Source organism: Mytilus californianus, unplaced genomic scaffold, assembly GCF_021869535.1.
Source record: "Mytilus californianus isolate M0D057914Y unplaced genomic scaffold, xbMytCali1.0.p SCAF_7, whole genome shotgun sequence".
Classification (NCBI taxonomy): Eukaryota; Metazoa; Mollusca; class Bivalvia; order Mytilida; family Mytilidae; genus Mytilus; species Mytilus californianus.
In genome coordinates this window covers 58090546-58113168 of record NW_026262723.1, presented here as the reverse complement: position 1 = coordinate 58113168, position 22623 = coordinate 58090546, and the positions used below count along the sequence as shown (strand labels likewise).

The 22623-nt window shown below is 32.6% G+C and overlaps 2 protein-coding genes across 10 annotated transcripts in view; one reads left to right on the top strand and one right to left on the bottom strand.

The window, feature by feature from the left end:
• Positions 1-22623, bottom strand: part of LOC127708917 (sushi, von Willebrand factor type A, EGF and pentraxin domain-containing protein 1-like) — a 271696-nt gene that overhangs the window by 159499 nt on the left and 89574 nt on the right. The gene's annotated exons all lie outside the window — the stretch shown is intronic.
• The window catches only part of LOC127708916 (sushi, von Willebrand factor type A, EGF and pentraxin domain-containing protein 1-like), a 49897-nt gene that overhangs the window by 20673 nt on the left and 6601 nt on the right, over positions 1-22623 (top strand). For both annotated transcript variants that reach the window (XM_052214081.1, XM_052214083.1), the window contains exons 6-18: positions 2917-3038; positions 3761-3943; positions 5136-5318; positions 7234-7512; positions 7952-8161; positions 8537-8713; positions 9303-9791; positions 10704-10865; positions 11608-11769; positions 12452-12632; positions 13926-14119; positions 20233-20388; positions 22285-22518. In XM_052214081.1, the coding sequence (XP_052070041.1) occupies positions 2917-3038; positions 3761-3943; positions 5136-5318; positions 7234-7512; positions 7952-8161; positions 8537-8713; positions 9303-9791; positions 10704-10865; positions 11608-11769; positions 12452-12632; positions 13926-14119; positions 20233-20388; positions 22285-22518 (2732 nt within the window). The remainder of the gene's footprint in view (positions 1-2916; positions 3039-3760; positions 3944-5135; positions 5319-7233; positions 7513-7951; positions 8162-8536; positions 8714-9302; positions 9792-10703; positions 10866-11607; positions 11770-12451; positions 12633-13925; positions 14120-20232; positions 20389-22284; positions 22519-22623) is intronic.

Below are 22623 nucleotides of genomic sequence, written 5' to 3'. Positions count from 1 at the left end.
CAGCCATTTTCCTAAGAAAATGATGGATAAAACCTGGGTTTTTAGTTCGCTAAAACGCCCACTTGTATAACAGTTGTTTAATGTTCCGCAATATTGCCAAATTTAGTGAGCAACTCAAACAGACATAATAAGTTAACGTGGCCATAACTGGGATCCAGCAGCCAAAAATTTGTAAACATACATCACAGACATACAACACAACTGAATTAAACGTTTATACACTCTTAAAATAAATCAAACAAAGACGCCAACAAACACATTTTTGTAGTTGATTATGGAGTCAGTACAGTAAAGCATAATGACATATACACTTTCCCAATAAAATACAAAATAAGTAAAATATAAACACAAGGGTATACAAAATGAAAACAACACTATAAAAACCTCATCGCATCTCTGTCCCCATCCGCATTAGGAACTCCAAAAGCCAAACACATGAAAGCTTGATGCACATATACCGAACCACGTCAAGCATCATATTACGACCAAAAAGAACATACTAGTACAAAGACAAATTAAGGTAAAACTGTAAAGTAGATAAAATTCTACACAGAGTCAGCACCCAGAATCTATAACTCAAGCCCACCCTGTATTATTTGCTAAGTAGACACTAAATATTGATCTATTAGATCTATGTATTTTCCAATGAACTCTTTGAGAAAAAGGACGAGACGTTCTTTCACAAATCCCTGGATCAGTGCTCAGACACTGATGACATTTAACAAACTCTGAGTAGTAGCTGCAAGCTCCTGAAAATCGTATGAGTTGAGAAATGTATATTCCATACGCGGATAAAGTTGGTAAATCGCTGCTAAGGTGAGAAAATTTATATATAATTTCAAAATTGAAATCATCTCGTTTGTCATAGACTCTGGTATTGAGATGACCGTTGTAGTCAAATTCGAGGCATATGTCTAAAAGTCAGGCTGAGGAAGCTGTATATGTGGTGTCTGTAATCTCTAGTTCATGACTATTAATGGGACCCATTTAGAAAAGTTTGTATTGTTAATGGAAAGAACATCTTCAATACATTTGTATGTGAAATTAAATGAACTGACCCTTACGAAAACAAAAATGTATACATTAAGATTTTCCGAGGGAAGACCACCAATCCCCCTCTCGCTTCACTCATCCGTAGATGCATCTTGCATTATTTATTCAAAGATATTAACTTTTCGACAATTTACGCTCCTGGAGGTCTTATTATCTTTGATGCCTAGTTTAATGTAGCATTACTATTGCATCTAAATTTAAAACAGGTCTAAATATGGGTCTACATGTATATACATTGTATATATATCACCAAAAATAAATGAAAGCATCAATTTACGTTCTTAGTAAGTAAAAACATGCTTCAAACAATTACACGTATATCAGTTGGATAAAAAAATGTTGTTTTCTGATCATTGAGTCCTGTCACGCCTGGTCTATCACGATCAAAATAATGCGTTGCCTGATCTCTTACGATCAATTTTGAAAATTTAGTTTTAAATATATCATGATATTTTGAAATGTGACCATTATAGATACAAAACGTGATTTTTTCTTAATGATTCTCATGGATTGTGTGTCGCCTTTTGTGTTTTCTTAAAAATTTCTGCTTTTTTTTCTTTAACTTATTAACAGTATTATTAAGAAAGTTGAATTTTTTTTTTCTGATTTGTTCCACTTTTTGAAGTAGAATTACACTTAATTGCATTCATGATCTGATACCAGATCTTTCACGATCCGATTGCAATACTTGACCACCGTAAGTTATTCTTTCACGATCATTATTCTCGATATTCCGAAATGACACCGGTGTATAAGAACTAATAAATATTAATCGAGATTTAAAGGAGATAACTGAGTGTTAAAACAGTAGTATTGACTGCGTTTTGTATTCCTGTGACTGTCCCAAGTCAGGTTCGGTTGATTGATTATTTGTATTAAAAGCCACTTTCAGCACTATTGCTATCGTACGGCGGCCAGATTTTATTGGTGGAAGAAGCAAGAGAGGCCAGAGAGAACCACCCACCGATCTTCGGCGGGAAAACTGGCTATCATATTCAATAAAGATTGGAGTCGAATGCCCCTGCCACGTGCAGGGTTCGAACTCACAACCTTAGTGTTGATAGGCTAATTTAGTGGCCAGCTGAAGCCCGACTCCGGGTGCGGGATTTTCTCGCTGTGTTGAAGACCAATTTGTGGCCTAGGGCTATTTTCTGCTGTTTGGTCGGGTTGTCTCTTTGACACATTCCCCGTTTTTATTCTCAATTTTAGTGATGCAGTAATTGTACTTTGACCACGCTGCCATCGAGGCACCCTTTAAATCAAAAAGCTCGTCAGTAATTGTCATATCTTACTGTGTTAGCTATTTTATGGATTAGACTAAAGTGTTGATGGCAGATAATTGATAGTACTTACTATTTTTTTGATTTATTCAAAAAATTTCTAGACTCAAGACCGATTTATAGCTTGGCAAATATATATAGACTGTTGGCTATTGTTTATGATCGTAACTATGTTGACCGCCAAATGTCTTTTGGGTTTTTTGTGTCGTTAAGTTGTTGTCTTATTAATTTATACCCAACATTTCCTTTTAGTCATAATTGTAAGTTAGTACATGTAATGTATAACGATAAATTAACATTAACGAGACACCATATAACTGATAAAGGTTAAAAAAACTAATTACTAAATATGTAAATAATTACACATATGATAGGAGTTACATAAAATCAATAAGATTATCATTAAAGCCAGCATATTCCCTGTAAGATCGTGACTGTTAATAAATTTGAAGCGTTTTGTGCGAGTGTTTTTGTTTGTATGATTAGTTTTCACATGTTTTTTTTATCGTTGTATTGAATCTATCAAGACGACCAAAATAGTAAAAATTATTTTTCAACAGATGAGAAATTTTCTATTTTTCAGCATAAATGGCGGAAAGCCTCCATCTGGCTCTTCCTTTGAACATGGTTACCATATAATATCTTATACTGCTACTGACGTTAATGGTAACATGGGAGTGTGTAGTTTCGGGTTTCGAGTAACGGGTAAGCAACAAATTTAGTCATGTCGTAAAATGTAAATGTTAAAATCTGATTCTTCAACATTGTTCAATATGAAATTAATCACAACTGTTTAATATTTTATCAAGAATTATGATAATAATAGCTTTCGAATGGAAAACTTGTCCCACTACAATTTTTTTTCTAATATGATTTTTATCTTTTTCCTTTAATTCTATAAAGATTTAAAGTACCGGTAAAACAAAATGTCTGTCACCTTCCCTGTTGTCGTCAATTTCAGATAGACATCCGTTTGTCTTGACCTCAGTAAACATTAAGACAAATGAAAATTTAGTATGCTGGTAAATAATTTTTGTGAGAAGTAAAGAAGTGGCTTTTCAAGTCGTATTTGTGTTGGTAGATCGTGGTGGTGGTTCCGTGACGCATGTGGTTTGCGTTCTGATGTTCGGTATGGAACAGATAGGTTCCAATTTCTGATGACGGTACTTTCACGGAGGTCTGCGTTCTCAACTTCGAATATCCTCTATACATTGTTAGTTTCATACTATTGAGGTCAGATTGACTTCAATTGACATTTCCGCGTTTTTCCCTTTTAACGTGTTTCCAAAAGGAGTTAAGTGTAGTGTCTGGTCCCAATGGTTTTCATTCTCTCATTATGAAAGAATTTATAGATTAATGGCCGTTGTACCATATTTCAAATTTAATTGTATTGTTATGTAATAATCCTACGTAATGTTATTTTTTAGTGAATTACTGTCGCGAGAGCTTGTACGTAAAAAATGGATTTGCTGTATGTGATCATGGAGATAAGATTTATGGAAGTATATGTAAAATTCACTGTAATGATGGGTATCAACTGACATCCGACAGCGTATCAACAAAAACTTGTGAAGGCACATCATTCTCTAGTGGGAAGATTGAATGTGAAAGTAAATAGCATTAGACTTTTAGTTTATCTTTATTTGTAACATATTCATATGATTTAAACGTATAAGATACTACATTGGTTGAAAAAAAAACAAATTATTTCAGAGGAAAGACTGCATTGCTGTTAACAACAATAAACAAGTTGTCTCTACCAAATGTCAACCAATAAATCGTTTTGAAATGGACATTGAAGAGGTTCTGGATGGGGTGCACAGAAAAGAGAATAATTGGCGTTGCTAAGGAATATTAGGACCAAAAAAAAGAATAGAGACAAAAAGGCCAAAAAAAATAAAGAATAGAGTATAATTGGGTGCTAAAATATAAAGAATAGAGAACAATAGGCAAAATTCATAAAGAATACAGAAAATGGCTTAAGAACCCGGCCACGTCCACTTGTATTTGTAGTATTTGTATTTTCATCCATCTGATGATTTAAGCCTCTTTCAACTGATTTTTATAGTTCGTTCTTATGTTGTACTGTTACACCACTGTCCCAGGTTAGGGGGAGGGTTGGGATCCCGCCAACATGTTTAACCCCGCCACATTCTGTATGTATTTGCCTGTCCCAAGTCAGGAGCCTGTAATTCAGTGGTTGTCGTTTGTTTATGTGTGACATATTTGTTTTTCGTTCATTTTCTGTACATAAATTAGGCCGTTAGTTTTCTCGTTTGAATTGTTTTACATAGTCATTTCGGGGCCTTTTATAGCTGACTGTGCGGTATGGGCTTTGCTCATTGTTGAAGGCCCGTACGGTGACCTATAGTTGTTAATTTCTGTGTCATTTAGTCTCTTGTGGAGAGTTGTTTCATTGGCAATCATACCACATCTTCTTTTTTATATTAAAAAAATATAGAATACAGAATTGAAGGACCATATTTCAGACCCTGATATAACACCAACAGATTTGATATTAGCCCTTAGTTCTTTTTAAGAACGAAAACAGTAATACACACGGACGCGTACATTCACAACAACATCTGACGGGATGAAAGTACACAACAACAAAAAAGAGTTCTTAAAATGCTACATGATATAAAAAAATATGTTCAAATGCACGACGCATTCATATAGACATATATGCCCTTATATCTCATCTCATTTCATTGTCGTAATAATTTACGATACATTAAATTGATATAATATTATTACGGTGAACGTTTGTCTACTGAACTGAATAAATTGATTGTTTTTTAGGAAAGAAATGCGCACTTCCAGTTCCACCTTGCAACGGCAACTATACCTGTACAAATGATTTATATGAATATGATTCTGTCTGCTATCCGAAGTGTAATGCTGGGTACGAGACAGAGATGAGCCGATACTTGAAATGCAATGGCGATAGCTGGGATGGAACAAACACCATACTCGCCTGTGAAGGTTCAAATACTTTTCATCATATTTTTTATTTAAAATTTGTCAAATAAGCTAGGTAACATGATCTTATACCTTTATCGAATGTTGAGAATGTATATCAAATGACGCTTATTTGTATCAAATGGATCAACAAGACGTGAACTTTATTTACTTATAACTTTTTAAAGTATCATTTACAGGTTTAAACACGACTGGTGTCAAATGTGGGGCAGGATCTGCTTACCCTTTCGAAGAAACCTAAGATACACCCGGTTTTGGTGGGGTTCGTGTTGCTCAGTCTTTAGATTTGTGTTTTGTGTACTGTTGTTTGTCTTTTCGTCGTTTTTCTTTTTTTTTGCCATGGCATTGTCAGTTTGTTTTCGACTTGTGAGTTTGAATATTCATTTGGTTTTAAGTCAATTTCGCCTCATTTTTGAAGGTATACATTTCTTGTACATTTGTTTTTGTATCCTGTAATACATCATATAAAGAAGATGAATCTGCAAGTAAAATTGTATTTCTTTCTTGCTTTGGTGTGGTTGTTTGCCTTTGATATTTTATTAAACCAAATTTGACATGTTATGACGTCACAGAGACCGCACACATTTCTTTTCTTAACAAAAAAATATTGTTATACTCCTTTATCAATAGAATTAACACAGAAATGAAAGAATGGGAATATAAATATCTCCACAATTTTAAGAGCTGAACAATTCTTATTATTGTTTCCCTTCTATGTAAACTCGGCTAAATTATATAATATATAAAACATATAATAGTCGTCAAGTTGAACAGATTAACAGATACACTCACTAGTAGTACTCACAACAATGGGTACTAATGTAGCACCTCTACTGGACGACTTGTTCTTGTACTATTACGAAGCATAATTCATACAAAACCTTCTCAAAGAAAAAAGGAAAGAAAAAACGTCTTGCAAAATTCTTTAATTTTAATTTCAGATATATTTATTGTCACTTGATAACCACATTTCAGTGAGTAATTGCATCATATACACTGTATATGTCAGTGAAATTGAGGTTAGGGATATTTCGAAAACTTAAAGGTCTGCTTCAGTTCTAGATCCTTTCCTCCATATTGACACAGATGGACGACTTCAAACTAGAATCAACATTACGCTCGTGGATGTTAACTCCTTTGTGCTCCTTACACAAAAACTGCCCCAACAGAGAAATGAGGAAGAATGACTAAAATTAACACTACAAAAGTTTAATGGTCACCATCACGATTTGGTTGACCGGTACGATATGTCTCAACGTCCTAGCGGCATGGCTATACAGTCTAAGATCTTTTTTGAGATAACAGAATATTTGCCTCCTTACTGTAACTTTACCGAATGTGTCCCATTCCTGTTTGTGAAATTTTGAACGAGTGCGTCCCCGTACCAGTATCTAGTAGTTGAAAACCCATACCAATCTCTACCCCACCAATCCAAACCCACCTTTACCTCTCCAAAAAGAAAAACAATATAGTGATCAATTTCTGATAGTCTACTAAACTCGCTCAAAGTCTAAACAATATAACACCTGTCAGTTTTTATGGAAATTGAGTGGAAATTAAGGCAAAAAAAGATAAACAATAGTAAACAAAACACAACATAGAAAACTGAGCAAAACGAATCCCACCTTCTTGGGTGATCTCAGGCTTCTTTTAAGCCACATATATACAAATGATTAAAATCATTGACACAAAGCAAGCGACACGAATAATTGACAATTTTATAAGCCGCAAAATTGCGATTTATTTATCATTTACAAAAATTATTAAATGTATCTTATACACAGTTTTGATGAGATAGAAACTTCGTTATTTGAATTGATGCAGTAATTTAAGGCAAGTAACAAAGTGATCAAAACCTATATACTCTCTGCAACCTCGATAAGAGTTAAACATTACTTATTTGAACTTTTTCAATCAGATGCGGAACCACCTGAGTTTGTCAACTGTCCAACCTCCATTATCCGTTATGCTGATAGAGGACGTGACGTGGCAACAAATGTAACATGGAATGAACCAATCATAATCGACAATTCTCAACTAGGCCAAGCATGTGGGGATCAAAGTAAACCGTTATTAAAACAAGTAGAAGGATTACCAACTGGCTCGGATTTTTCTGAAGGATTTCATCTGATTAAATATGAAGCAACGGATGGGAATGGACTGACAGCTTTTTGCAGTTTTAATGTTATTATTGAAAGTATGTTTTAAGTAATAATACTTGATTTGCTTTATTCATCGTTACACAGGTATATTGCAGTGATACAGTCGAAATGTCGTAGAATGAATACCTAAATATAAATGTTGTTTGCCCAAAAAAATGAATGGTTTGAATACCTTTTGCCAAGTTTAGACGGTTGTAGGTTATATTTTTAGGCCTGTATAATTATCATCTCTGTTTACTTCGTTTTACTAAGAGCATTTCTGAAAAGGTCACATTTAATTCCGAACAGCGTTTTAGCTACTAGTTTAAAATAATCAAACTAGACGAATGAATTTCTTTCTGTTGTTCAAGGGTCAATCTATATTTTAAAGGGTATTTAATTTAAAACCATAAGAATTTGTGTCAATATACTATGTCAGTTATAAAAAAAAAATAAGATATTAGGTTTTTTAATTACAGTTTTTGTATTTTTCAGCTATTTCGTGTGACCCATTGATGCCATCTGACAAATTTTTAATCTCGCGATGTCCAACGGGATATACATATGGATCATCCTGCTATTTGTATTGTTTCCTGAATTATATTCTTAAAGGCAGCGAAAGTGTCTCTTGTGAGTTAGATACAAGTGGTAAACATGGAATATGGGCTTGGTCTAATGATACAGAATCATTCTGTGAGAAACTGAGTAAGTTTATCTTATTTTCAACCATATTTATATACTATAGCATATTTTATATCATAGTCAAAAGTCACTAGCAAGTATTTTTGTCACAGTATGACTACTCGTGTAATGACGATATATGTGCTTTAAAGGAAAACAATGTTTCTTTTAAATCTATTCACAACGATTGAGGGCTTCAAACATCAACTTGCCTATTGTTTTAGTTCTACTACATTTCTATGTCTTTTCACTTTCATTGATATTTATATGCATATCTTCTTTCATTTATATATTTTAAAATTGAACTTGAAAACCTTGTTCTTACATGTATAATTTCAAAATCCGTTTAAAAAAAGATTGACTGTTCTGTAGTGTTTCAAAATGTTGTGTATTTATTAGTGTGCCCAGACTTACCTGCTCCGGCCAATGGCGCCCTTGCCTGTTCAACAGTTTTAGGAAATCAAATTTGCACAATGGCCTGCAATGATAAATACCAGACTCCTCTGAAACCGCCTTCAGAATTCGTGTGTAATGATGAACAAGAATGGATTAATGGGATGCCTCCAAACTGCACAAGTATTTGAATTTGAATTTTATTAGTATTATTTCTTGAGATACACTTTACTCAATTTTATATATCTTTATTCATCTACAAAAAGCCTTGTAAAACAGAACGGAGGATAGGACTTTGAAGTGCTGTGAACTAAGGTATATATTCCGTCGAATTTATTTAGTGTGTGTTTCATTTATTTATCAACGCACGTAAGCACATTTCTAAAACTATTTGTTGTTTCCTTTATCCAAAAATTGCTGTATCTAGAAATTGTAAGTTTCCTTTTTAATTTTTCAAAACCATATAATATATGTGGTGTCTTATGACCAAGAGATAAAATTGATACCGATTTATATAAAATGAAAAACCAATAAAATTTTTTTTTGTTCGTTTTGGTTTATTTTTGCGGCTTATCGTTTTTTTTTTTGTCTTACTTTCTTGTCCATTTTGAGTTTCATAAATTTAAACATGATATTGGAAGTCTTGGGTTAAGTAGACTTTCCTTTTTTTCTTTTCAAAATCACCAGTTAATTATTAAAAGGCGTCATTTGATATATCTAAGCTAATTGCCAAATGTCAATCTCTGTTCAATCATGTTATTTGTATTTATAGACAGAAGAAATCCTAACCTGTCGGTAAAGCCTGGAGAACTTATATACTTTTATTCCGGACACTGCAGTGATACAACCGTTCAGCAAGGAATCAAAGAACATTTTATAACTGTTATGGAAGATCTGGCTTACAATAGAAACTGGTCTAATATCTGTCCGACATTTTGCAACATTAGCGATGTAACTGTTACATGTGGACCCACAACTGGAAGAAGACGACGAGATAGCGAAGGAACACATTTTAAGCGACTATTTACGCGATCAACAAATGAAATTACACTGACATTCTCTTTAACAATGGAGTGGATTGATGGAGGAAACTACTGGGCAAATGATGATGAAATAGTTGCTGTTAGTGAAATAGTCAAAGAAATGTCGACAGACGGTGATTTTATTTACAATGGACTTTCACCAGCGACGATAGCGTTTTCGCACAGCTCTTATAATTGTGAAGAAGGTTCTGTTCCTAATTTCTTCACAGACACGTGCTGTAAGTGAATTCTGAAATTGGATTTTATCAATAATAAAAAAAGTTTGGTACAAGTTAAATTGTGAATAATACAGTAACTCTAAAAACAAAATACGTTTACTTCCAGAAAAGGTTTTTTCTCATTTTCACAATTTGTATTATGCTTGCTATTAATCTGTTGATTTTGCAGCAAAGAAAAAAGACAAAATCAATAGATATAAATCATATGAACTGTTAAACATAAATATAGTATATAATAAGTCCACAAACAGAGAGACAACTTAAAAAAATAAATACTATGAGCGCATATTACAGATAAATCAGAGAAATACAGGACATGAATGCATCACTCTTCATAAACATGATAAATATATTAAATATGTGATAAAAACAAAGATTGACACAATCGATGAACTCCAAATGAAGCGAGGCCGGGTAAGTCGACAGGTATAGCGTCTCCTGATTGCATGCATTACTCGCCATGTGAATTCACATTCAGTAGAAATGTCACAATTGGAAACAGAACACACTCGGTTAAATAGATCAAACGTCTATTCTGGTATCTAAAGATCTACGACAGACTCATCATTGGTCAACCAATTTGTGATGGTGACTTTTAAGTTTATGTGTGTCAGCTTGTCATGGTCGTAACTTATGAAGTGTCGACATTGTCAGGGTGGTCAGAAGCTTACATAATCAAATTGAACGTGAAATTAAGGAATGTTGCATGAACTTTTCTTTAGGTATTTTCCATCTCATTCGAGTTAAGCTTCATTGGAAAAAACGACTATTTGCCAAAAATCAATTCAGTAAATTCAACAGCAGTTCGATTATGTACGCTTTTGTCATTTTTCTATCCATTGCACATGTACTTTTAATTTTTCGTTGTTATATGTATAATAAAGAAAAATTTTGTTTTGCTTTTTTATGCAGATGGGTGTGCTCCAGGCACCTATTTATTAAAGGCAGCTGAAGAGTGTAAAGATTGTGCCATAGGTTACTATCAAGATGAAGAATATCAAGCTTCTTGTAAACAATGTCCTACTGGTATGTCTACTGAAGACGTTGGATCTAGCAGTCTTTCCGATTGCAAAGGTACGTGTATCAAATAAGTAAAGTAGTTAATAGGGGAAAATCCACGAAAGTAGTAAGTGAACATATATGCATAACTCTCATTAAAAGTTATGCTGAGTTTTACCCTGCAAGTTGAAGGTTCAATTAGCTCTTCAATATTTAGATAAGTTTTGGGTTTCAAATATTTTGACCTCAAACACCACTGAAGAGACATGGATTGTCGGAAGGTGCAGTAAAATTTGTACCAGGAATATTATTAAATGTTCATTTAGGAATTGTCTGTCGTCTATAATGTTCATTGGAAGAGAATTGTCCAGTAAGCAGGATAGAACTGAGTTTTTTTTTTCTAGTGGAGAAATACAATATATGAACTTAACTTTAAATTATCAAGAAGTGAAAAGAGTGCTTGTGGCAATTCTTAGATTCTTGGGAGGTAACATCGACAAGAAAGACACTGTCTTAGCATTGATGTTTTTTTTCTTTTCCGTTTTCAGGAATTTTCTGATAAAAAATAATTGTAAACAATGCAACGGAATTTTACTATACAAACGAAATTCGTTAAGTCTTTTTTATCCATTCAAAACAAGTTTTCATAAAAAATGATATTTATCTATGTATACTATAATTGGTGATTCATTTTGATTAAAAAAAAAACCTGATGAAAATTGTAAAATGGATCATTTTGGTATCATCATGTTTCTAAGAATGTATTTCATGCACTTAACTGTAGGACTAGATCAACATATCTTTTTTTTTATTTTAGACATTTGTCAACCAGGAACTTACTCGAATACTCGTGTAGTTCCCTGTTCAATGTGTGGGATTGGGAAATACCAACCATTAAAAGGATCATCCACTTGTGTGAAGTGTACCAAGGGAAAATTTACAACAACTCTAGGTGCCACTGATGTTACAGATTGTAAAGGTATTGATATTATAAGGTGTAAAAGTTTTTTTTTGGGAGAAGCCCAAAGGGAGCTATGAAAGATTTTAAATGTGATCCATGAAGTTCAAATACTTTGTAGCATTTTTTGAATTTGAGATACATACAGTGTTTTGTTCATACCTTTACCATTGCATTTCCTAAATCTATAAGTTTTTTATACAAAAATAAGATATTTCTCATAATTTTATCCTTGATATATGCTAACATAATGATTAAAATATTGTTATTACACAATACCCAAATTCATTCCTAGTATTCAAAGTAAACTTTAATAACGCTGCGTCCGAATGTGCATTTCTTAAATAAGTTATAAACATGCCAAGAAATAATACTTGAATATTGAAAGTGGACTTACTATATTGGACATGTTGGACATTATGCAATAAAAAAAGCTAAAATACTGAATTGTTTTGTTATATCTCCATTGTTGAGGAGCAAAAAAAAAATAACCGAGGTCAAAAAGTAAAAAAAAAAATTCAATTTGCAAGTCAAATTTATTATCCAATTATGCTACGAAATATGAGAAATTGAAAAAAATCAATCACCTTCAGAAATATCATGATTTTGATAAACAATATAATTCATCAATATCACATTTTACTGTTTCGAGATAAATCATAACAATAACTGAGTTTTTGAAATAAACTTTCGTCTCTTTCAGATTTTGATGTCATGATTCCCGGAGATACACAAATCAGCTTTAGTCCAGTAACTACTAGTTCGACTGATTTTGTACTCAGTTTCTGGTTATTTTGCTCTGAAAACTGTAATACATTTATCACTTTGAAAATAAAGGGCTTCACATTTGATGTTGGAAAAACTTTGACTGTTTCTCATTCTGGGTAAGTGATGAACATAATAAAGTTTATTGAAAATAGACACAAATCATTCGCACAATGGTATAAAATCTTATCTGATAAAACTCAGGTTATCCTAAGAATTGGAAAACAACTATGACAATGTGTACGCAGTCACTTTTGTTTATGTACTTTTCCAATACTTTAAGTTTGAAGTACAAAAAAAGTACCAGTCGCAGTGTCGTGTTTGATAAATTCCCTCGTATTTGAATTCGTTTCCATCCTAATTTATGTACTAGTATTCTTAATGAATTTATACGATTTCAACAATGGTAACTATTGTTGCCTCTTATCTGTTTTATTTTAGAATTTTTAATATAACCAATTTTATTTGCTAAACGAAAAGCTGAATACACTCATTTAAGACAGCAGGGTAGATTAATTCTGTATTCCTTATTACTCAGACTTAAAATAAGAGGGAGCTATTTATACTGTAAATTTATGATGTCTCTGTACTGGTCAATGGGTCAGATTTGTCATACTTAATTTAACGATAAATTGTTGAAATTAGATAAAATTGAGAATGGAAATGGGGAATGTGTCAAAGATCCAACAACCCGACCAAAGAGCAGAAAACAGCCGAAGGCCACCAATGGGTCTTCAACACAGCGAGAAAATCCCGCACACGGAGGCGGGCTTCAGCTGGTCCCTAAACAAAAATGTGTACTAGTTCAATGTGTACTAGCTAACATGTTTTCACGTGTAAAGAAATTTCACTAATGACCAGTGCATGATTGGATTACATCTTTCTTATTGGTCAATGATCTTGTGGGGTCAGCACGAGTTCACGTGTATGTGCTCTGTGGGCAATTCCTTTTATCATCAGTGTTTGACTTGTTAACTTGTAATTCTTATCAAACAATTTATGAGAACTTCCCACCCGCATACCTCCCTTAATTTTATCTTTAGGAGAAAATATGTATATATGTTTATTAGTGGGGCAGATTTTTCTCCCCATCATTGCTATTTTTTGTCATTTATTCAATTGATATGATTTTAGTTGATGTTATTTCGTATTTCGTATCAATTATGTATTATAATTTCATATTAATTATGAACTTTTATGTCAAATGTTTTTTGCAAAATGAATTTTTTGCATTTAATGATTTTGAATATATGACCTTTTTTCGTCAATTTAGTTTTTATATCATATAGCAAAACGACTGGCCTGTGTATACATTAGTATGTTTATGGTATCTGTCTGTCTGTCTTAAAAATGTATTAAGCTTATGCTAACAGAACTGTATTTTTCACATTATAATATATCTTTGTTTTTAGAGAAAATGACATAAAATCGCTTGACGATGTCAAATCTAAGACTTGGATCAAAGTTATGTTTGCTTGGACACAGTCAAAGACTGAGCTGAAAGGGCATGTGAATGACGAAATGGTATTAACCAAAGTGTTTTCTGGTGGTATTGACGGCAGTTTAACTGTTGGAGCTAAATTAGAAATGTTATCCTCAGCACATAGTAAGTATCCATAGTGTAGACCGTACGCTTGGAACACACTTGGAACACACTTGGAACAATAATAATCTTTTCGAAATGTATCATATTAACAGGAACCAGAAAGACAACAAAAATTACAATGTTCACTATTTCAAATCCATACATATTCAGTCAGTGAAGTTCTCAATTAATGTGCTTAGCTTTTATGCAGCAAAATAATGTTTGCTTTGCCAAATGCAGTTTTACACATTTATGTGACGATAGTGTGAAGTAGCTGTGTTCAAGATGCAATAGCATGGTTGATTGTTTATTGCATATTTGGACCTTTGATATATTCTGATTTCCAATATTTTGTTTCTGGCTTCACAGTCACGAACCACATTTCTTTTTCTTCTGATTTTGTGTGTCCACCAAACATGATTATATATATAAACGATAAAAGCCGACTCGGATTTATAAAAGCGTCAGAAAACAATAAGGTTAACTTTTCTATAGTAAAAGTTATTACTATCGCTAAATATACCTATGCCAATTATACACAATATTTGTAGGTTAACCTATAAATATATTTATCAAATATTTAGTAGTAAATACAGTAGTTTTGAATATTTGATAAATAGCCTACTGTTTAATCCGTGTTTCTCAACTTTGATGCGCACCCTTTATCACCCTACCCTTTATCACACCCCTCTTTCACACATCTATCCTTTATCACAACCCTACTCAAATTTCTCATTTATGACAGTAGTGATTCCGACTAAATATACATGAAGTCCATGTTTTAATTTATGCGAGCTTCTCAAAAAATATTCAGTTGAACGGCAAACGATTTAATGGCGTCTAAGTTCAAGACATTGGTCACGTGATAAAAGGTCAGAGTTTACCGTTTTCTTGTGAACGTGTACACCTCTTGGTTTTTTACCTCGTATCGTCTAATTGTAACTCGTACATAAATAAAACTTGTAGGGTCCAAATTTTGAGTGAATAAGCTTCATTATTATGTATACTTATTTATGAAAGGTGCTATAAAAGTATTCTAAAACAACGATGGAAGTTGAAATTTTTTTTGGAAAATTTGCGTAGGTCTACGGAAAATCCCAAATCATTTCTTAAATGGGTTTGGTAACGTATGGAGGGGTATAAAATATGAAGTAAAACCATTTTCTGGATCTTATATATTAATAATAGATCATAAATTCCCCGGATACGCAATTGTGTCAGCTTATTCGTGGCGAAGCGGAGATCAACGGGAGATAACTCCGTACACGCGTCGTAGGAAACTGCAAGTTCACAACAGTAAATTCGAGTAAAATTAATGATTGTAGTTATATTTCGACACTTTCTTGAATAACCATTCAATATTTAATGCTCCTCTACTCTTGTAACATTAAAATAGTCATGGAATGTTTGAATATGGCATTTTTTCAAGTACCTTAAAACAGGTTTTTGAAAACTTCCAAAGAAGAAAATTATAGATAACTGACTTTTCTCTGAAACTTGGACTTATTTGTATATTCTCAAACACCCTTTTGGTAGATGGAATGATACAAGTCTTTGTTTTACTTTCTTTGTATCGATATTCTTAGAAAGGATATGAAAATAAACTCAGTGTTTGTACATGTTGGTTGTTTAGAACAGTTTGTTTAAATATATTAAAATTTCACTCTAAAATTAGACTTGAATTTTTATATTTAAATAAGTATCTAACATAGAAAGTTGTTAATCTGGTGCACTGAAAATGTTCCATCAGAAATGAGATTTAACAAAGTTATTTAGACTGAAGAACAGGGTTGTCACTTTTTATGCTGATCATATGGGGAAAAAGAGTGATATTATAAATTCTAACACAGCATCAATTGTGAAACAATAGTTCTTTCCTACAGACATTTTATTTTTCAAGATGCGAGGCTTGCCGATCAATTTACATATTTAAGATTTCACTGTTAAGAGTGGAAAAATAACTTTAATATTGACAGAGATTCTGTATGGGAATGTTTCTCTTGATATTTTTAAATACATTTATGTTACCAACTACATTGTATCTTTGTTTTTCTACTATGATCTGCAAAGAGATGGGTTCTTTATGTGTGACCTCAATGATCGTCAAGCATGATTATTGGTAGCCTTTATGTCTGATGTAACAATGGAAAATTCTGAGAAAAGCAAGAACTTTTAAGCAGATCCAGGTCTTTTATAAAGAGAGGGTGGATTATTCCTAATTTCCATATACAGAAAAAACATATTTCATTTCATGCCAAATAATTACATACAAGAGGGGTTTATCAGCCATTTGTCAGCAGAACTTGTGTTACAATAGAATTTAACTTTGCATTACATTAAAATACAATATGGAAAAAAAGAAAATGTAGACAATACATGCCCCCCTCCTCTTTGAAAATTGGCTTGATCCACCCCCTAGATAAGAAACTATATAAGATGTACAAGTTCCGTTGCTCGCTCTTAATCAAGAGAAAAAATCTGAACATCCAAAAAGCCAGAAAGGGATTTAAAACATTATAATCAATACAAAGAAAACTGAACAAAAAGCTGTATTGCAATCTGATATCATGCAGTTCTCATAATTCCTATTACATGTATTACTTCAAGTTTTGATTTTTTTCCTTATATTTGAACTCATAAGACCTACAAACAACTGTTGAGTCCTTTAATTAAATTATTGATTGAATAATGAATGATTAGCTAAGCTGGTCTGTAAATAAAGTCTGAAAATGCTTTGTTTAAATAAAAGAGTGTTATTATGTCATAAAATTTACTGAATCAACTTCAAATTTAATCCAAATTCATATTTAACTGCTCTAAAATGCATAGTCAATTGAACTACAAAACAAAAACCTGAGACTACTATAACAATTAACATAGAGATTGGTCACTTCCCATGTTATAGTAGTCTCAGACAAAAACAAAGCTGACTTAAATACATGTACAGTATGTTCAGAAATTTTTTGAAGAATGGACAACAATGAGATATTTATTATTCTGATATCAGAAAAAATCTCATAGTATCAAATCAGAATGAGAATTCTTTTTATTGAGATAATCAATTTAATTGCATTATTTACTTTAATAAAAACCTCATGATAATATCTGAATTTACAGTCATGACTTAGCTTGTCAACCTCTACACTTAAAAATTTAAGGTTCCTAGGCCTAAATGTGGTTGAAATACAGACAATTTTGGTAACTTTTACAAAAAATCTCTTTTTATGACATACCTTACAATTTCAGAATAAGCTGCATTAAGTTATATATGTATCACATATAAGAATGCTAGTTTGTATTTTAATATCATGATTATCATGATTATTGCAATAAGTTGTTATTACTCAATTAATTAAAAAAAACATCAATTATTTTTGAATTGATAGATCTGGAACTAGTACATACATTTGTGTTTTTTAAACATCTATATACTATTCATTAGGGAACTTATTCAAATATATTTTGTACAAGACAGTCATGGCAGTTCACAATTACAGTGGTCATTATAAACATAATGACACAATTTATACAACCAAATTTTATTGTTGATATATGTAAACTGAAATCATTGCAGAATTTTTCTTTCAAATGATTTAATGTTTGTTAGTCACTTACTTTAAATACTTAACCTGTACTAAAATAAAGAGATGTGGTATGATTGCCAATGAGATAACAGTATAGAAACTATCCACCAGAGTCCAAATGTCTGTTAGCAGTTAAATTATAAGTCACTTTACAGACATCAACAATGAATACATTTCATTGTTATCAGGCAGATGAGTAATGATAGCTTTTTAGCTTACTACATGTACAAGAGAATATAAGAAATATAATAATATAAATAAGGAAATATAATAGAGACAAAAAAGACAGGACTTAGCCACTGGACTATATGTAAAGTGTTCCCTTACTAATCCTTAAAGGAGCTGCTGTATACTTAGAAAAAAGGATGTTGAGGACTTGGCCACATCAATCAGCATTTTTAGACACTACATTATGGTCAATTGCAATCTGCCCTATTTGCTCCAACCTCTAATGAGTATTAAAATTTATACCTAGGGTGGGAATTAAACCCATGTATGTTCATTTACTCTATTGTTCTCTATGTACATACATGTACATGTACATGAAATATATCAAATGCAAAAAAAATGCTGGAATGTAAATATGGTAATTTACATCATGTACATTATTACAGCCTCTTTTTTTAAGGACCTAGTAAAGGAGGTCCCTGGACCTAGCTAGACCTATTTCTTAGGCAAGGTGTATTATATAACTCTTGAAAGTAGTTAAATGCAATTGTAAAATTAATTTTATCTGCTGTTAAACAATAATAACACGATAATGGTTATTTCTAAGTATTTAGTAACAACAGCGTGCAATTTAGGTAAACAAACATCAATAATCTACCACGTGTTTGTCTGCTGTGCTTGAATATTCAAAACGACCCATCGGGTTTATTTACACGAATTTTTGCTAAAGCAGACGGTTAAACATGTCTGTTTACCTAATAGGTTCTATAAAAATTGCATTTGCTGTTATGACTTGTGTATGCATGGAATATAATGAACATAACATTGATTATTTACCGTAAATATTGAATACACATCATTCCTGAGCTATACACACAAAACACATGGCACTTTTGTAACGATGGATGGTAACGTATAGCCACTTTATAACAGTAAATCCCATTGGATAAGCTACCCTACACAGTACATAATATGCAAAATAATGATTGGATACGAATTTGTGTCAGCTCTCAAATCGATGGAAAAATGTAAACATTGGAATCCGCCATTTTGACATAGGAAACAAACTAATTTTGAATTTTGGATTAAAGGACATTGCGCACATTGCCAGCGTATCATGCATAACCAGTCATGTGCAAATATATCTTTTAATTAGTTTTATACACTTACTTTTCTATGTTTTAGTTAATTTAATGTTTTAATTTACTACAGAACGGAACATCGTTCTCAAAGACGCCGTAGAAAAAATTATAGGTGGCGCTGTTTGTGGGCGTAAACATTTTACATACGGGTACTTTTTTTGTCGACAAATTGACCTCTATCTGTCAGATTCAGGCGTTTGCCGTTCAACTGTTTTTCCTCAATGGGTCCTAAATGAAACGGTCATTGGGGCGTGACGTCATTTATCGAATGACGTCATTGTTTGGCATGTGACGTCACAGACGTTACCATACAAAACATAAAAAATACAATAAACAAAATATTTCTATGAACAACAGGACGCAAATTGTCAGGTAACCCAGGTGCTTCGGATGAATAATTAAGCAGTTCTTTTAAACCTTTTAAAACAAGACAAAAGTAAATCTGAAGGTAACCCAGGTGCTAGGGATCAGAAAGCAGTTCATATATACTCTCATGTTTAAATATATGATAAAGCGTATAAAACATGGCAAAATCCGTATCCCATGCCGCATCACCTTCGACCAATATCATCCTTCGGGCCTAAAGGCCCTCGGGCTGATATTTTTATATCGGGATGATACGGCATATGATACGGATTTTGCCATGTATTATTCTCTATATATAAAACCAGCAAATACGAAAATATGACAAAGGAAATGTGATTTACCGAAATAGATTTATCGCCGGGTTTGTACTTACATGAACACCAAGACGGGTGCCACTTGTGGAACAGGATCTGCTTAACCTGAGATCCCCCCGTTTTTGGTTGAGTTCGTGTTGTTCAGTCTTTAGCTTCCTGTGTTTTGTTTTGTAGATCATTGTTTGTCATTTGGTAGTTTTTTGTTTTTTTTCCATGGCATTGTCAGTTAGTTTGACTACCCCTTTGGATTCTTCCTCCTCTCCTTAATACAAAGTGTTAATTCAATTTTCAAATTTTCAAACCCTTTCAAGAAATAATGTTCAATGTTCAAAATGTAAGCGCCAATAAAAAACCTAATCCACCAATTTAGGAAAGCCGATTATTATATGCTGTAAAGAATGTAATTAACCATATATACAGATCTAGAAATAAGATTGTGATACACAGCTAATGTAAATCTTCGACCTCTGTAATATAATCTTAGATTTTACAATAATTTAACATTCAACCAAAATATTCCGAGTTTTCAAATGTAGACGTAGGTTTTGTTTCTTTTTCAGAAATATACTTGTCAGGTTTAGTATTGCACACACATATCACATCAGATGTCTATACCAGGACTTGCACACCGGTGACAACAGATGCAGTATACACGATGTCAGATTTCCTGACTATTGAAAACAGTGATATTGAACTACTGGAATCTCAATGTGATGGTAAAAATATTGTAATAAATTTGAAAAACACTCTCCACTGCTACTGCTGATGGAGGTTTCTCCCCGAGGGTATCACCAGCCCAGTAGTCAGCACTTCTGTTTTGACATGAATTAGCATTGATATGGTCATAATAATAAATTAACTGTTTACAAAACTTAGAATTTTTTGAAATACTAATGATTTTCTACCCCCGGAATAGATTACCTTCAGTTGGCTGTATTTGGCAAAACCTTTTAGGTTTTTTGTTCCTCAGTGCTCTTTAACTATTTACTTTATTTGGGCTTTTCACTTTTTGGATTCGAGCGTCACTGATGAGTGTTTTGTAGACGAAATGCGCGTCTGGCATAAAAACATTTAATCCGGGTATCTATGATGAGTTTATTTGCAGGGCTGCTTATCTGAATGAAGTATATATTAAAGTTAAAAAAATGAACAAGAAACTATTCAATGAGATGTACTGCTAATGAAAATACCCACAATATCTACATTTTTGTCGAGCCTTCGACTTTTGTCGAAAAAGCGAGACATAGCGATCCTACATTCCGTCGGCGTCGTCGTCGTCGTCGTCGTCGTTGTCGTCGGCGGCGTCCACAAATATTCACTCTGTGGTTAAAGTTTTTCAAATTTTAATAACTTTCTTAAACTATCCTGGATTTCTACCAAACTTGAACAGAAGCTTGTTTATGATCATAAGATTATATTCAAAAGTAAATTTTGTAAAAAAAAATTCCATTTTTTCTGTATTTTGCTTATAAATGGACTTAGTTTTTCTGCCAGGAAACATTACATTCACTCTGTGGTTAAAGTTTTTCAAATTTTAATAACTTTCTTAAACTATCCTGGATTTCTACCAAACTTGGAAAGAAGATTGTTTATGATCATAAGATAGTATCCAGAAGTAAATTTTGTAAAAAAAAAATTCCATTTTGTCCGTATTTTACTTATAAATGGACTTAGTTTTTCTGCCAGTTAACATTACATTCACTCTGTGGTTAAAGTTTTTAAAATTTTAACAACTTTCTTAAACTATCCTGGATTTGTACCACAATTGGACAGAAGCTTGTTTATGATCAAAAGCTAGTATCTAGAAGGAAATTTTGATAAAATTTTGTTCCATTTTTTCCGTATTTTACTTATAAATGGACTTAGTTTTTCTTCCAGTCAACATTACAATACAGTCTGCAGTTTAAGTTTTTAAAACATTTATTAGATTCATAAATTATCCTGGATTATTACCAAACTTGGACAGAAGCTACTTACATTCAAATGATAGTATAGAGAGGAATATTTTTATTAATTTTTTTTCTCATTTTTGTTGAGCCTGCAATTAACAGCAAAAGTAGGCGAGACACTGGGTTCCGCGGAACCCTTACGAATTTTTTAAAGACTCGGCACAATTTACTGTATAACATTTTGTAAGATCACTTGGTTAAAGTTAATGATATATTGTTGTGTTGCTATCGTATAGCTGTCGTTTTGTTATTTTCGTTGTCGAGGACGTACAAAACACATCTCCTTTAATATATATCGAACAAAGAAAAATATTTCAAATCATTCTTAATGCAGAAGAATTCACATTTCTGCTATGAGGAACAAATGTAAAAGGTATAGGTTTAGTTGGGTTACGATGCGTATGTTAACTATGATATAAAACAGTGGGGGCAAAGTTGCCGCTGCAAAAAACTATGATAGCCACAAAAAATTTCATTGCAAATACCAATTCAATTATCTAAAGCAATCATGTGAAGTTAGTTACACGAAGATGTAATAGAAATTGTTGGAAGAACACATTGTTTCTTGATAACTGCAGATATCTAGAACGTCTGTCACCCTTCTTGTAAGATCTTACTGAACACGATATTTCCAATTTAATTAAATTCAAAATCGCATTTCAGAAATAAACGAGTGTATTTCAAATCCATGTGGAGACGGTAACATATGCTACAACAAGAAAAATGGTTATAATTGTACATGTCTCAATGGATACAGAGGTATTAACTGTCAGACACCACCAGACTTTTGTATCGGAAATAACTGTTCCAATGGAGCAACATGTGAGAGCCAGCAAACAAATTATACTTGTCAGTGTGCATCTGGATATAAAGGTCCATTCTGTGAAAGAGAAATAGGTAATAACCTTTAACTACATTGTGTTCCCGGTCAAAGTTTAGCAGTGTGAGTATTTTAAAAAATCCTCTTAATCTTTTCGTCTGTTTTGGGTCTTGGCTTTCAAA